At 36.4% G+C, this 14,122-nt stretch overlaps 1 protein-coding gene across 2 annotated transcripts in view; it reads left to right on the top strand.

The window, feature by feature from the left end:
- The window catches only part of TFDP1 (transcription factor Dp-1), a 39,587-nt gene extending 26,381 nt beyond the window's left edge, over positions 1-13,206 (top strand). The window contains exons 4-11 of one of the 2 annotated variants that reach the window (XM_008635857.2): positions 270-391; positions 1,815-1,980; positions 2,175-2,321; positions 6,783-6,851; positions 8,179-8,330; positions 8,892-9,058; positions 9,621-9,702; positions 11,871-13,206. In XM_008635857.2, the coding sequence (XP_008634079.1) occupies positions 270-391; positions 1,815-1,980; positions 2,175-2,321; positions 6,783-6,851; positions 8,179-8,330; positions 8,892-9,058; positions 9,621-9,702; positions 11,871-12,018 (1,053 nt within the window). In that variant the 3' untranslated portion in view covers positions 12,019-13,206. The remainder of the gene's footprint in view (positions 1-269; positions 392-1,814; positions 1,981-2,174; positions 2,322-6,782; positions 6,852-8,178; positions 8,331-8,891; positions 9,059-9,620; positions 9,703-11,870) is intronic. The other variant, XM_008635858.2, reaches the window with a different exon arrangement.
- Positions 13,207-14,122: the final 916 nt, after the last annotated feature.

Genomic DNA, 14,122 nt, shown 5'->3' with positions numbered 1-14,122 from the left:
CAAGTTGGTGTTGAAAAGTGTTAAGAAATCCAGCAAGCATGAAAACCTCATTTAAGGAGATTAAAATAGAAGTGCTCATAACTTAGGGAGTGCTCTAACTATATTAACCATAGTCTGAAGTTTTTTATGCTAGTGTGTATAAATTAGATGCATGTAAGAGAAATATGTAGAGAAAAGTACTAGTGTTTGGATAATGCATCATTTCAATTGTGTCGCTTGAATATCTTGGAATTCTTACCATTTTCCAAATTCTTTTACCTTTACTGTAGGTTATCGGTACACCTCAGAGACCTTCAGCGCAAAATACTATCCTGGTAGGAAGCCCACATACACCTAACACACATTTTGCATCACAGAACCAGACTGGAGATTCTTCGCCGTGGTCTGCTGGGTGAGCAAAATGAAAGCTAGAAAGGGTTAATAAACGGTTGGAACTTTTATTTTAAATGTTGTGATAGTGTATGTACTCCTCAGGGTAGCAGTGTGGGAAAGTCTGTCTACCTTTTCATCAAGAGCACTTCTCCACTGAAGTCTATTGTACTAAAATAGGGAGTAGTCACAAAATGATGAGTACCTCTTCATTTCTTGTAAAAGAATGCAGAATATTTTCTGTAAACTCTGGTAGATATTCTGACATTACTAACATTTAGAAAATTTAGCTCCTGAAAGGACACAGGAATTTGCTGACTTCATTCTATGATTTCTCTTATGCTGGTGTATTTTCAGAAAAATACAGTCTATTTATGATTGAACAAGGGTATCCCAGAGTATAATTTGAAATAAGAATGTAGTCGTTTTTGGGAAAAAGTATTAAATACAAGGAATGCATTCTTTTGGTGTGGTTTTTTCATGCAAGCTTGTTTTAAGGGCATCTTGTTAAATGTAGTTGCTTTAAGACTAAATTTATTATCAGTGGCCTGTTCCACATAAATAGATTTCTGCTTTGGAATTATACAGTGAAATGAGATGTAAGAGTTGAGACTTCCCCTTGCTGAAACTAATTTTGTTGATACTTGTGTTTTTCCTCTAGTTACAAGGAACTTTTTATTTCAAAAACTTTGCAAAGCAGAAAACGTCGTTATACTGCTTGTATCTTGTAACTTTGAAGTTCTAATAGCAATTTCATATACTGTATAACTTCAAATCTGTATTATAGTAATAGTGTAATGTTTAGTGAGTTCAAACAATACCAGACTTTATCTGTTCAGTCAGTATCAGTATCAAATTGCATAGAAAATGCTCAATCTATGTGCTACTTTAAATTAAAAATAAAAATTTTTAAAAAGGACAACAAAGTTCTCTCCTCTGATTCAGTTTTCATGTTTTAGTATTTATCTCCTTATCTCTCCTTGTCTTGAAGTTTGGAAGGTTTTCTTTATTGTCTTCTTCAAGGAGTATCCCTGTTGTTAATTTATTGTCTGCTACTGGAAACATTTCAGGCCAGGTTGGATAGAGCTTTGGGCAACCTCATTGAGCTGAAGATACCCTGGCTCAGTGCAGGGGGGTTGGACTAGATGACCTTTAAGGATCCCTTCCAACCCAAACTGTTCTATGATTTTGTGATTCTACTGGAGCTAGCAAAGTTGGCAAAAGAATAAATTTGTATTGTGTTTCAGCATCAAAATACTAGAATTGTTTATAAATATTGTAAATTGTCGGGGAAAAAATGTAGGAGCGAGTGTTGGGAAGGGATAAGAAGCAGAAGAAAAGGGAAGGCTTGGGTTTTTTACAGCAGTGTGCCTGTATTTGAAAAAGAGACATCAAATATTCCAAAGTTCAAATCTTCTTAAAATATATATTATACGTATATCTAGGAAGCGGAACAAAAAAGGCGAGAAGAATGGCAAGGGTTTACGTCATTTCTCTATGAAGGTTTGTGAGAAGGTACAAAGAAAAGGAACCACCTCATACAATGAGGTGGCAGACGAGTTGGTTGCAGAATTCACTACCACTGATAATCACATTTCACCAAATGAATCAGTAAGTATATGGGAAGTCAATTACATGTGAACTGAATGGGGGAAGAGAATTTTCTTTTGAGATTTTTCTGTTTTAACCCTATTGCTAAATGAAACAGTTCAGACGTTATCCGAGTTTACCCATTTGCTGTAATATGTTTATTTTCAAATATTTTTGGCACAGGTATATTTTTGATTAATGCACTATGTCTACAGCAGGCTTACGACCAGAAGAATATTAGACGACGTGTCTATGATGCCTTAAATGTCCTTATGGCCATGAACATTATCTCTAAGGAGAAGAAGGAAATCAAATGGATTGGTCTACCTACTAACTCGGCTCAGGAATGTCAGAACTTGGAGGTATATGCATTTGGAAGTTCACAATGGCTTTGTGTTTGAGTAAATGTTTACAGCTTTAATATGTTCTGATACAATATGTGCCTATAATCTTCTCAGATAGCAAAATAGAGTAGTATGGTCCTCTTAGACTGTTTTTATTCTATTTGTATGTACTGAACAAAAACTCTTCAGCATCCAGATTGTTCAAATGTGTCTTTGTTTAATTCTTTTATGTCAAATACAGCTTTTACATGTGAAATGGTTCTTAGTGGAAGGTAGTCAAAGATTAATGTGTATTTCCAACATTGCAGTAGTGGTGCTCTCAGGAGTCAGGAAGATTTGTTTTCTCCAGATGCCAAATAGATAAATAGATCTGTGATGATAGATATTGCATGTAGGTCAGTATATACAGGCATCTCCATTGCTGCAGGTCGTAGCTTTTTGTGACAATTCTCTTACATGAATATGTCAGACTTCCTTATTCCATGTCTTGGGGACGAAGTGAAATGCTTTATACTGAAAGAGATTTGTCAGTTCTGACAGAATTTTTTTACTATCCTGATATTTGCAGAATAATAAAGTTACTAAGGTTTACTGAAGTAAACTCACTTCATCAGAACAGAATGAGACTTTGTATTTATTCTTAATAAGTCTATGACTAAAAAAAAAAATCAGTGTAGAAGCTGCCAAAGTGAGGGGGAAAGTGGAACAAAAGTATTCTGGAACCTTATCTACAAAGGGATAATTCTAATTTTTGTTTGATACTGATAATTGATTTTTCATTTAATACTGAATTGCTGTCTAGATAAAGTAAATACAGGGTGTCTAATCATTAATTGAGATTTATTTGAATATCATCCCAAGTGAAAACTATTAGTTAAGAGAGTGATAATTGGGGCATAATTAATAGGGTGAGTATGGAAGGTGAAGAGGTTCCAAGATGGCAATGCTGTGTGCTGAACAGGGAACCAGCTAACTGGAGGGATTTTAAAAGTAGATCTCCTTGGATCTGTCTCACAAAGTATGGCATTGCCAGCAATGTTGGAGCAAAAAAAAAAGGAAGTGTGGCTCATCCAGCTGGATTTGATGTCATGACTGATAATGTCCTAAAGAAGAGTAGGATAATATTAGTACTGAAGTAAAAAAAGCAACGTAGAATATAATGATGCATAGTGAAGTTTCATGCATTTAAGATGGGAATCTTACAATTAAAAAGAAAGTGGCAACTTGTTAATTTGCTGTCACAAGAGGAGGAAAGAGTTCTGTTAACCATTGAATAATTAAACCATGAGTGTAATACAGTGACTTTCTGAAGGCTAATGATTAATTTGTAAAACTGTCATGCCTAATAAAGTTTATTTTGCTATTCTATCTGATACTGTTTAGCTTCACCCCTAACAGGCCAAATAGTTTATAAGGAACATCAGAGTTTGAGGGCATCCTCATCGACTATTTATTTTTTAAAATATTCTTAAACTTGTTCTTTGTGTGTAAATTAGAATATTAGATTTGGTAAAATATGTCCTGCTAATGCAAAAACAGAGGGTGTGGGGCAGTTAATAAGGTTTGTGTCTTTAAGTAGTCTGTAAGGCAGTGTAGTTTACTTGTATGTGATAAAAAAATGTCTCAGTGAGTTTTATGTTTTTTGGAGAGAGGAAGTTATTTGGCTTATTTCCTAATGCTGAATTGTAAGACTTGATCCTATCCTTTAAAAAATTTTTTTTTTAATATAGCATCATGCCCTTTTGCATCTTTGTTTTTTTAACTGTATACACTTGGGGGGTAGGGGAGTGTTTGTTTTTCATCAAAACTAAACAGAAAACTACATTCATATGAATTTTTAACTTGAGTAATTTCCTTTCTAGTTGCACATTTTAAGGATCTAAAAAAAATAAGTTGTTTTCAGGGCCAGCAGTCTGTCTATTCAGGATCTTGGCTGAGAGTAGCAGTTACCTGGGAAGGAGGAAGAGTAGGACCTGGGGAACTACAGGCCAGTCAGCCTCTCAATCCCTGGGAATCTGATGGAATGGTCTATCCTGGGAGGCTATCTTTAAGTATGTGGAAGAAAAGAAAGTGGTCAGGAGTAGTCAGCATGGATTCACCAAAGGAAAATTGTGCTTAACCAACCTGATTGCCTTCTGTGATGGGATAACAGACTGGGCAGAGGAGGGGAGAGCAGTGGATGGTGTCTGCCTGGGCTTCAGCAAGGCTTTTGATGCTGTCTCCCACTATATCCTCATAGGCAAGCTCAGGGAGTGTGGATAGTGAGGGGGATTGAGAACTGGATGAATGACAGTGTCAGAGGGTTGTGATTGGTGGCACAGATTCTGGTTGGAGACCTGTAACTGGTGTCCCCCATGGGTCAGTGCTGGGTCAAGAATTGTTTAAATTATGCATCAATGACTTGGATGAAGGGGCAGATGCCTCCTCAGCAAGTTCAGTGACAACGCCAAGCTGGGAGGAGTGGCTGAGACCCTGGAGTGCTGTGCAGCCCTTCAGAAGGACCGTGACAGGTTGGAGAGAAGGGCGGAGAAGAAACGTGTGAAATTCTGCAAAGGCAAATGCAGGGTCCAGCATCTGGGGAAGAAAAACCCCATACACCTGTACAGGTTGGGGGCAACCTGTTGGAAAGCAGCTCTGTGGGGAAGGACCTGGGAGTCCTGGTGGACAACAAGCTGTCCATGAGCCAGCAGTGTTCTTATGGCTGAGAAGGCCAGTGGTGTCCTGGTGTGCATCAGAAAGAGCATTGCCAGAAGGTCAAGGGGGGGTGATCCTGCCCCTCTGCTCAGCCGTGGTGAGGCACATCTGGAGTGCTGAGGGGGGACCTCATCACTCTCTATCAGTATCTGACAGGAGGTGTCAGAGGATGGATCCAAGCACTTCTCAGTGTGGTGCCAAGCAATAGGACAAGAGGCAACAGGCAGAAGCTGATGCACAGGAAGTTCCACCTGAACATGAGGAAGAACTTGTTTACGGTGTGGGTGACTGAGCACTGGAATAGATTGCCCAGAGATATTCCAGAGACTCCTTCCCTGGAGATACTCAAAAGCCATCTGGACACAATCCTGAGTTATGTGCTTGGGGGGAACACTCCATGAGCAGGGAGGTTGGAATAGATAACCTCCAGTAGTCCCTTCCAACCCTATTTATTTTGTGAGTGATGAGAGAAGGTATTTAGTGATGTTTTCTTTTGTAATTTTGTGGTTGAGGCATAATTGAGGCAGATACATTATCTTTCTATTTAATAGCCCTCAATATTTCTTCCACAAATTTTTACTCTTTTTTCAGTGTTTGCTTTTAATATTGGGTTGTTTGTGTCAGTGAGTCTCAGGTGCCTGAGAAGCTTCTTATGAAATACCTTCTGTTTGGTTTTGAACATACTATATTTAGTTGATGTCTGCTGAATATTTTTTTTAATTGGAAGTGATGGTGACCTAGTCATTCCTTATTCACTTTCTGTATCCTATTAATTGTTTTATAGGGATCTCTCATGTTCTCCCCCATTATTTCATTCTCCTTTCAGTGGAGTCCTAATTTATTCATTATTCTCTTGCATGGAGTCTGTTTTGAATCACTTATGATCCTGATTACTCTTTCATATGCTTGTCTTGAAAAAGGACCATCAGACCTACAGAAATCAAGATGTAAACATTCTGCTTCATAGAGTAATGTAGTGGTAATTTCTCTTTGGTTCTCTGTTTCTTGCCTAATAATTCAAATTTTTGGCTGTCTTGTTATACTGAGCTGATGGATTTTGTAGATACTGTAGTTTAAGACCCCTACTGAATGTCGTTTGAATTCTAAAGTATACATGGATTCGATTGTTTTCTCACACATACCACACTATATTTACCAGAAATAATTTAAATTATGTAATCACTAAGTGCTACAAGACACTTTGAGTTTGCTTTATGACAAACTCTCTTTTTACTATGCTCAGTAACCCATCATTGCCAGCATATTCTGTCACCTTGTCACCTTCATCTGGTTGTCTATAGTTTGAGTCTCAGTCTGTCAGTTAAGTCGTTGTAGGAATCTGCTGGGGAGCTTCTTCCACTGGGAAAGCTGGGCTCCATATCAGTTTTGTGTCTTTAAGCACCTTTCATGGCTCTTCTCCAACACCTCCAGTACCAACAGGCTCTACATCAAGTAGATCTTTCTTGTCTACCTTTGCCTCTTTGAGAGAATTCCAGTAACCCCTTGAGGCATAACTTCTGTTTGCAAAGATGTTTTTATCTTCTTCACAGGCTGTTGTATTTTATTCCCCAGGGTTCTAACTCTGCTTTTTCTTAGTTTCTATAAGTAGTACTGATGTGTCTTGATAGTTAATTCTCTAAATTATGTGTAGAACGTTAATGATTGATTGATAATGATATCTCATGCTTCCAATTCTCTGGTATTGAAATGATTTTAGGAAAAAATGTTGGCATAAAATGCTACTTAAAACCAACAAACTGACCAGTCCTTTTTTTCTGTCTTAAGGTGGAGAAACAGAGAAGAATTGAAAGAATAAAGCAAAAACAGTCTCAACTACAAGAACTCATTCTACAGGTACAGTCAAGGTACTCTTGTCTATAGGGCAAGGTAACTTATATCTGTATTCCTCCTTTTTTATCTGAGTCTGAGGGATGGGAATCTTCTAGGAAGACTAGAGGTGAATTTCAGGATAAGGTGTATGCAGTTTTTATTTAATGCTGTTGTTTATGTAGCTGGGACCATGCTGTTGGCCATTGCTATTGCGGAAGGAATCAACTTTCCATCAGTTATGATGAATTTGTTTGGAGTTTCAAGTATGTTTAAACACTGTTTATGCTGATAGGAGCAGTATTTCATAGTGTACCCTCTGAATTTTCCAGTTCGGTTCCTGTATGTAAAATTTTCTTCCGTGTTAGCATCCATAGATATAATTAAGTGACTGTGGAGGTTGTCTGCCATAATGCTCTGCATTGTGCCTCTCTGGAGACTCGCTGGCACTGGTGTGTAAGTGGCTTGACAGCTGTGAAACAATGGCTGAACTCCTTCCCAGATTTCCCCTACTACACTGTGGGAAGCAATAGTCTGTTTCCCAAGTCACTGTGCTGCTGGTCCACTGAAATGTATCCCTTGGTAGCTGCGTTTCCTACACAGTAGGAATGAGAATTTCAGGGATGCAGAAAGAAAGTACAGACAGCTGTGGAACAGCTGCCTGATTTTCATCAGTCTCTGTGTTGGCTTTGATTTTGGTCTTAATTCTTGTTTATTTCATTTGATTTCATGACCAGAAAAATACCTTTTTTTTGTTCAGTAGCTTACTGTAAGATTTATAACTTGAGTTTCAATGGTTTTTAATTACTCAAATTGCTAATTTTTAAAATGGGAACATTCCATTGTAAAAAACAATTTTGGTAAGATGTTAAAGTCACTAATCTTAAACAGGTAATTCAGAAACCTATTGCCAGATAGTCAAATCCCAAACATTAACTTCTTTAGCATATAATTCGTTTCAATATTAACATTCAGGTGTATTTGTGTATTTTTTGAAGTGCAGTAGCTAGTAGGGAAGAGTAAATGGAGAGGAAGTAGGATGCTATATGAAAATTTATTTTTCCAGTCATTGTTATCTCTCCATTCTGTCAGGGATCTGTCCAAGGAACTGTCTTGATGTAGTTAGTAGAATGTGCATTTTTTTTCTCAGTAAAGTTTTACTGTATTGTCTTTTTTAATACTAATGTTCAGTGACTCTTCTTGCATCTTAACATGAAGAAATATGGTAAACGCTCTCTGTCCTTTTCTGCATTTACTTGCTGCAACCATTGCTGGAATTCTTCATCTGTGGGATTTTGTTAATGTGATCCTAAAAGCTTCATTCATACTTTGATATCGCTGTTGCTTTTTCTAGCAAATTGCCTTTAAGAACCTTGTCCAGCGAAACCGTCAAGCAGAACAGCAGGCAAACCGACCTCCACCTTCCAATTCTGTCATCCACTTGCCATTTATTATTGTGAACACCAGCAAGAAGACAGTGATTGACTGCAGTATTTCCAATGACAAGTAAGCTAACAAAAGTTTTCCATCTGGCTTTTGATGGAGCTCTGAGTTCATATAAATAAATGTTCATGTAGATTTGTTAAAAATTAAATATAAACTTAATTTACTTGTGCCTTTTTTAAATTGAGAACATGTATTTCAGAAAGCTTTTTTTTTAATTGACTAATTGATTCACATTTGATAACCTATTTAAGACTTGCTGTCTAGAGATATTAGGCATCTCTCTTGACATTTTATGTCATACTTAACTAAGTAGTGTTTTTAGTGTTTTCCTTTGGCTTTAACACCATGCAATCCAGCCAGTAGAATTGAAAATTGATTTAGCTTTCAGGACTGCTGTTCCCCACTTTTGGTTCAAAAAGGTGTGTTTTTCATCAGCTAAATAAAAACTGAATGTAAGAAGTCATGAGCAAATACATAATTCTTGAAAAATTTGATTGCTTAGTATGATGTGTCACTAACACACTTAACACTGTGTATAAAGCTTTTGAAGTGCTGCAATTCCTGAAAATGGAAAGGTAGATAAAGTTATTGAAGCTAATTGAGACATTTTTTCCTCTCCAGGTTTGAATATCTATTTAATTTTGACAATACTTTTGAAATTCATGATGATATAGAAGTACTAAAACGAATGGGAATGGCTTGTGGGCTAGAATCTGGAAGCTGTTCAGCAGAGGACCTAAAAATTGCAAGGAGTTTGGTTCCTAAAGCTCTGGAACCATATGTGACAGGTTAGTTACTCCAAAAAGAGTTGTTTTGTTTTCCTCCTTAGTATAGGACTCTAAGAAAAAACATGAAGATACCTTAGATCGGTTAATTTCCAGTGGATTGTGGTAAAGATTTCTGTCAAGTTCTCAAATTTATCTACTTATTACTGTGCCCTAGGGAGCAAATGACATAGTGACTGATAAAGAATGGACTGCTGCTCTGTGCAAAACATTTTGCATTATGCCACCCAAGTAGATCTTGGCAGTGTGTAATTCCTTTAAGAGGACAGTATTTATGCTTGATTCACTTGCAAAGGCAAAAGGTAGTAAGTGCAAGCATGTGATGAATACTGAAGTCATCTGTCTTGCTCACTCCCAAATAAATGTGGTTTTTAAACGTATTTTGAAATTTTGTTTTTACACTAGCCTTTTTTAAAATTATGCTGTTTTGGTATGGTACATCAATATGTTTTGTTGTTTGGGCTGCAAGACTTCTTTTCTGGACTTTAAAGGGATTAAGCATTTCCACTGAATTAGATGGTTGTGTTTGGAATTTTTCCTGGAGTGCATGTTGTTTGTTTTACAGAAATGGCTCAGGGATCAATCAGCAGTGTATATGTCACATCTTCATCAGGTTCTGCATCAAACGGCACAAGATTTTCAGCCAGGTGAGATGAAATTTTCAATTGATTTTTAAAATCTGCGGTCATCAAAGAAACTTGGATATTATATGCTTCATGAAACAACTTCTGTTTTGATTGTGTGTTATGGATATGTGTTTTAAGTTTATTCTCAGACATCACTTCTGTGGTGGTTCTTAGCAGTGTCATTAAAGAAATCCTTTTCCTGTATAGTGAAAATGGGTTGGAGTGGTGTTAATCTTGAATGTGTTGTTTGTTTGTTTGTTTGTGTAGGGTTTTTTTCTAGTTTAGAGTTTTTGACAAGAAAACAGATACTTCTCTAAAGATATAATATTGGAAAGATTACTCCTTGGTCGTTAGTGTCTAACTTAAGAAAATGTTTTGGTCTTTGGGTTTCAAACAGCAATCAGAAGGTGGTAGCATGATAAACCATAACTAGTATTTAACTTTGTTACTCACTAGTTTCTTATTGCTGTATTAATCAAAAAGATGTCCTTCTGTGAGCTCCACAAGGTTGTAAATTGAGTCAAATACTCAGCAGTTGGATTCTGTGATCTCTGAGGTCTTTTCTAACCTAATTGATTCTATGATCTTTGAAATGTTTGACGTTCTTAACAAATGCTTGAATTAAGTTCTGTGTGTTTTGTGCAAGGGAACTGAAGCTTGAGTGAGAATTCTGCCAAAATATCTTTAGAGATGCTGAACAGTACCTAAAATCTACTGTTTTCACTAAGTTTCCTTCTGTGGTAATGAGCATGGTGTAGTGAAAAAGAGCCCCATGCGTATTTCAGACTTTGAAATTTGAATAGGCCACTGTTAGCCAGAGACCAATAAAAAACCAGAGGCTGAGTGGGTTCATTATCTTGGTGAGAGCACAAGAACTTCTACCATTTCCATTTCTTAGGAATTTGGAAAAGGGGAGTGACAAATTGTGTTTAATTATAGGACATATATGAATATTCATGGCAATAGCCGTGAACATTCATGGCAATACAAGTTGTGCTGCCAAGGCAAATAAAGGCTGTACTTTTATTTAACAAGGTCTCTAAAGAAAGTCTGCAGAAGACTGAAGATGCTGCTACCAATACCTTCATCCCAGTTTCTTTGTCTTACTTACTGGGATACTCAGGTTATGAAATCCAGTTCTATTTTTATTGAAAAGAGAGGAGAACGGATTTTGGGTTTGTATTTTCCAAGTTTACAGAAACACGAGAATAATCTCTTTTTTGTTCTTTTTTTCTTTGCTTTTGAAACTGCTTTTGCAGATAATTATGGCAGACCTGTTGTAAGTCATCTGGCTACAGCTAGACAGATACCTCTGTATCTTGCTGCTGAATAAGTGCAGAACAGCAGAAATTCTTGAAAGTGTCTTACTCGATATGTTCTTCCTGTGAGCTTCTTGGGGGTACCCCTGCAATTTCATTCTGCATGATGATAGACCATTAAATTGGCTCCATACAGCAACAAGTGATGATTGAATATGTGCATTAGTTGGATTAGCATTTAAAAAATTACTAGCAAACATTTTTGAAAGCAATTTTTTAATGATGAATTTCTTTCAAGGGAGATACTATTTTTGTGATTTTTAAAAAAAAAATATTTGGTCAAGAATTTGTGGCCAAGTTTAATAGTTTATCAAACTATTTGAAAAGTCAACAATTAAATAGATTGGCAAAATAGCAAGTAATAATGGAGGCAGGAATTTTCTTGCTCTATTAAAATAAAATACTGCACAATGAGAAGAAAACAGTTTCAAATTAAAAATACAGCACATAACAGTTTGCTATGTCATATCAAGGAGTTAAGGAAAAGCTATTAATTCCTCAATTTTCCAAGTCTTTGAATCAAGATTAGTGACTCTGAAAGACATGATTCACTTGCAAGTGTTCAAGGCTACATAAAAATACTAAAGAGCTTAGCTGCATAGCCTTAACACTGCGTACTTTAGAAGAAACCTGAAAAACATATTTATAAGATACCTGTGAAAAGGTTTAATCTTTATATTAAACCTAAAGGAAGAAACCTAGTAACAACCACTTCAAAATTATTGGGGAGTGTTTCAGCCTCTTGGAGACAACTTGGACATATGTTAAAGACAGTTTATAAAGTGGCAGTGGCAGATTCATTAAAGGAAAGGACTAGATACGGGAGAGATCATAAAGCAATGCCAAGTGCCTTTTTTTTTTATTTTTCAGTGACTTTTCCAACGGTGGAGATGGGATGTTGGCTACAAGTTCCAATGGATCTCAGTACAGTGGCTCCAGAGTTGAAACACCAGTTTCTTATGTTGGGGATGACGATGATGATGACGATGATTTTAATGAAAATGATGATGACGACTGATGCCCTTTGCTTGTAGACTATTTTTTGTTAAAATTCAGCAGGCTTCAGGAATAAATTGTTCTAGGGAGAAGTGTCTCAAATTACTTTGCCCCATCCCCCAAGGAGAATATTGGTAAGCAGTTCTGAGTTTAGAAATTGCACCTCTGATAAGCAAACAAGGATTGTTTTATGTAGGATATTTTTAAATGTGGTGTGGATGTGTGTTTTTGATACCAGTGTGTTAATGCAGAGCCTTTATTTACTCTTGTTTTAGGGGTTTTTGGTTTGTTGGTTGTTTTTTGTTTGGGATTTCTTTTTTACTTGAAGGAAAAAGAATTTTGCCCCAAATGTTCTTTCAAAGTTTGCTAAAGAAAATGTAGACACATCATTGAGAAATAAAATACTATCCTTCTGTGGAAAATGAATACACTGAATGGCAATTTATTTGGAGTGTATTTTGATTATGCCACTTTTTGAGGGATAGTGAGCTAATGTAGTAGTGTTTTTTGTTAATCATGCAGTGTCCAAAGAACCAAACAAGAAAGATACGTCCTACTTTTTTACATGTTAAATTCCAGGAATGTTGTTATGAACTTATTTCCCTTAAATTATATCTAACATTATGATTCCATCAAGTTTATATACTTTTCACTGTATGTTGGGACATATGAATTACAAAGTTTTTGGCAAATGTTTACTGCCAGTTGGTGCAGCTATATAAAATGTCTTGAAGGTTTGGAATGATTTATTGCTTATGGTAAAATTTGCCTGATTTCTTACAGGCAGTCTTTGGAAACTTTTTATTATATAGTTGTTTACATACTTATAAGTCTATCATATAAAGACATGTACTGAAACAAATGTTTGTATTTGTTTCATAAGCATCTTCCTGTAATCTATTATAAAGTTGAAATTAAATATAGAGAATGTTTTAAGTTTTTTAACTCAAAATTTGTCAATCATTTTTAATAGTTCATTTTTATAAAAGGAATTTCAGGGCAGGTGGTAGTCTTTTTAAATTTATTCACAAACAATTAACTGCACAAATACTGTCAGCTGCCTATTCTAAGACAGTAGTCTTTTTATTGAAACACAAATAAACTTTTCTGTAATATTTTATGGAATATAAAGAGACTATAATTGTTTGACTTGTTTAACCTTGGCACTGTTAGTTTTTATTAATAAAACGCGCATGGGCATTTTTAACAAGCTCTGTGGTTTTTCTAATTCTAGGGTTATTTTAGAACATTTCACTTCTCGGCACAAGACCTAGAATTAGCTGTCTTGGGATACTGCATCTGTGCTACAGAGGACCCAGATTTTTTGCTTTGTTTTAGTAATTTGCCCTTAGAGTTCTTGATACCTTATGATGCAAAAGGCAATAACTTACCCAGTATATTCTCTTCTTTCACGCCGCCTCAGTTCATTTATGTTGTTTCTCAGCATGACAGGTCAATCTTAGTACTCCAATCCAGCTTCTGTTTAAAATCCCATGCCTAATGTCCTAACTTTTCATCCCATATTCCTCAGTCCTAGCTTTCTGTCATATAGTCCTATATCTTCAAAACAGGTTTTAATCTATTTTCCATATGCTTCCTCCTTAAACCTTTTTGTTAGATCACATTCTCTGCTCCCACCTGCAAGAGCATACTGAACTGGCTTAGCCACTGCAGGCTCCTGTCACAGTCAGGATTTGATACTTCCACAAACTCCAGGGAGTCCCTGCAAAGTATTAATGGCTGTGCTGACTGTGATATGGGCGCCTGGATGCACTTAAACTCTGTGGTAAATGTGAAGTGTGTTACATGGGTTTTTTTCTTTAAGGGATTATGCATAGACAGATCTTCTGTGGGAAGGTGGGATATGGGTGATTAACAGAGCAGCTGATACACACTGAAGGTTTTTGAACTGTATCAGACCTTGTAACATGAGTGAACCAAGCAAATTACTTTATGCGCCTGGGGAAAAAATCTGGGGGAGAGGAGGCTAATTGAATGTTTTGCTTCTCACTGAAGATGCCATTCTCCACAGTGCTAATGCTAAACACAAGGTTCTTGTTGTGGGTGAGACAGTTGACTCAAGTTGTCTTTGATGTTGAATGGCAGCTCAGTTTGCAGAGGAACTT

Source organism: Corvus brachyrhynchos, unplaced genomic scaffold (genome assembly GCF_000691975.1).
Source record: "Corvus brachyrhynchos isolate BGI_N302 unplaced genomic scaffold, ASM69197v1 scaffold83, whole genome shotgun sequence".
Lineage (NCBI taxonomy): Eukaryota > Metazoa > Chordata > Aves > Passeriformes > Corvidae > Corvus > Corvus brachyrhynchos.
Note: the sequence above shows the minus strand (reverse complement) of the source record. Positions and strands in the feature narration are given on the sequence as shown.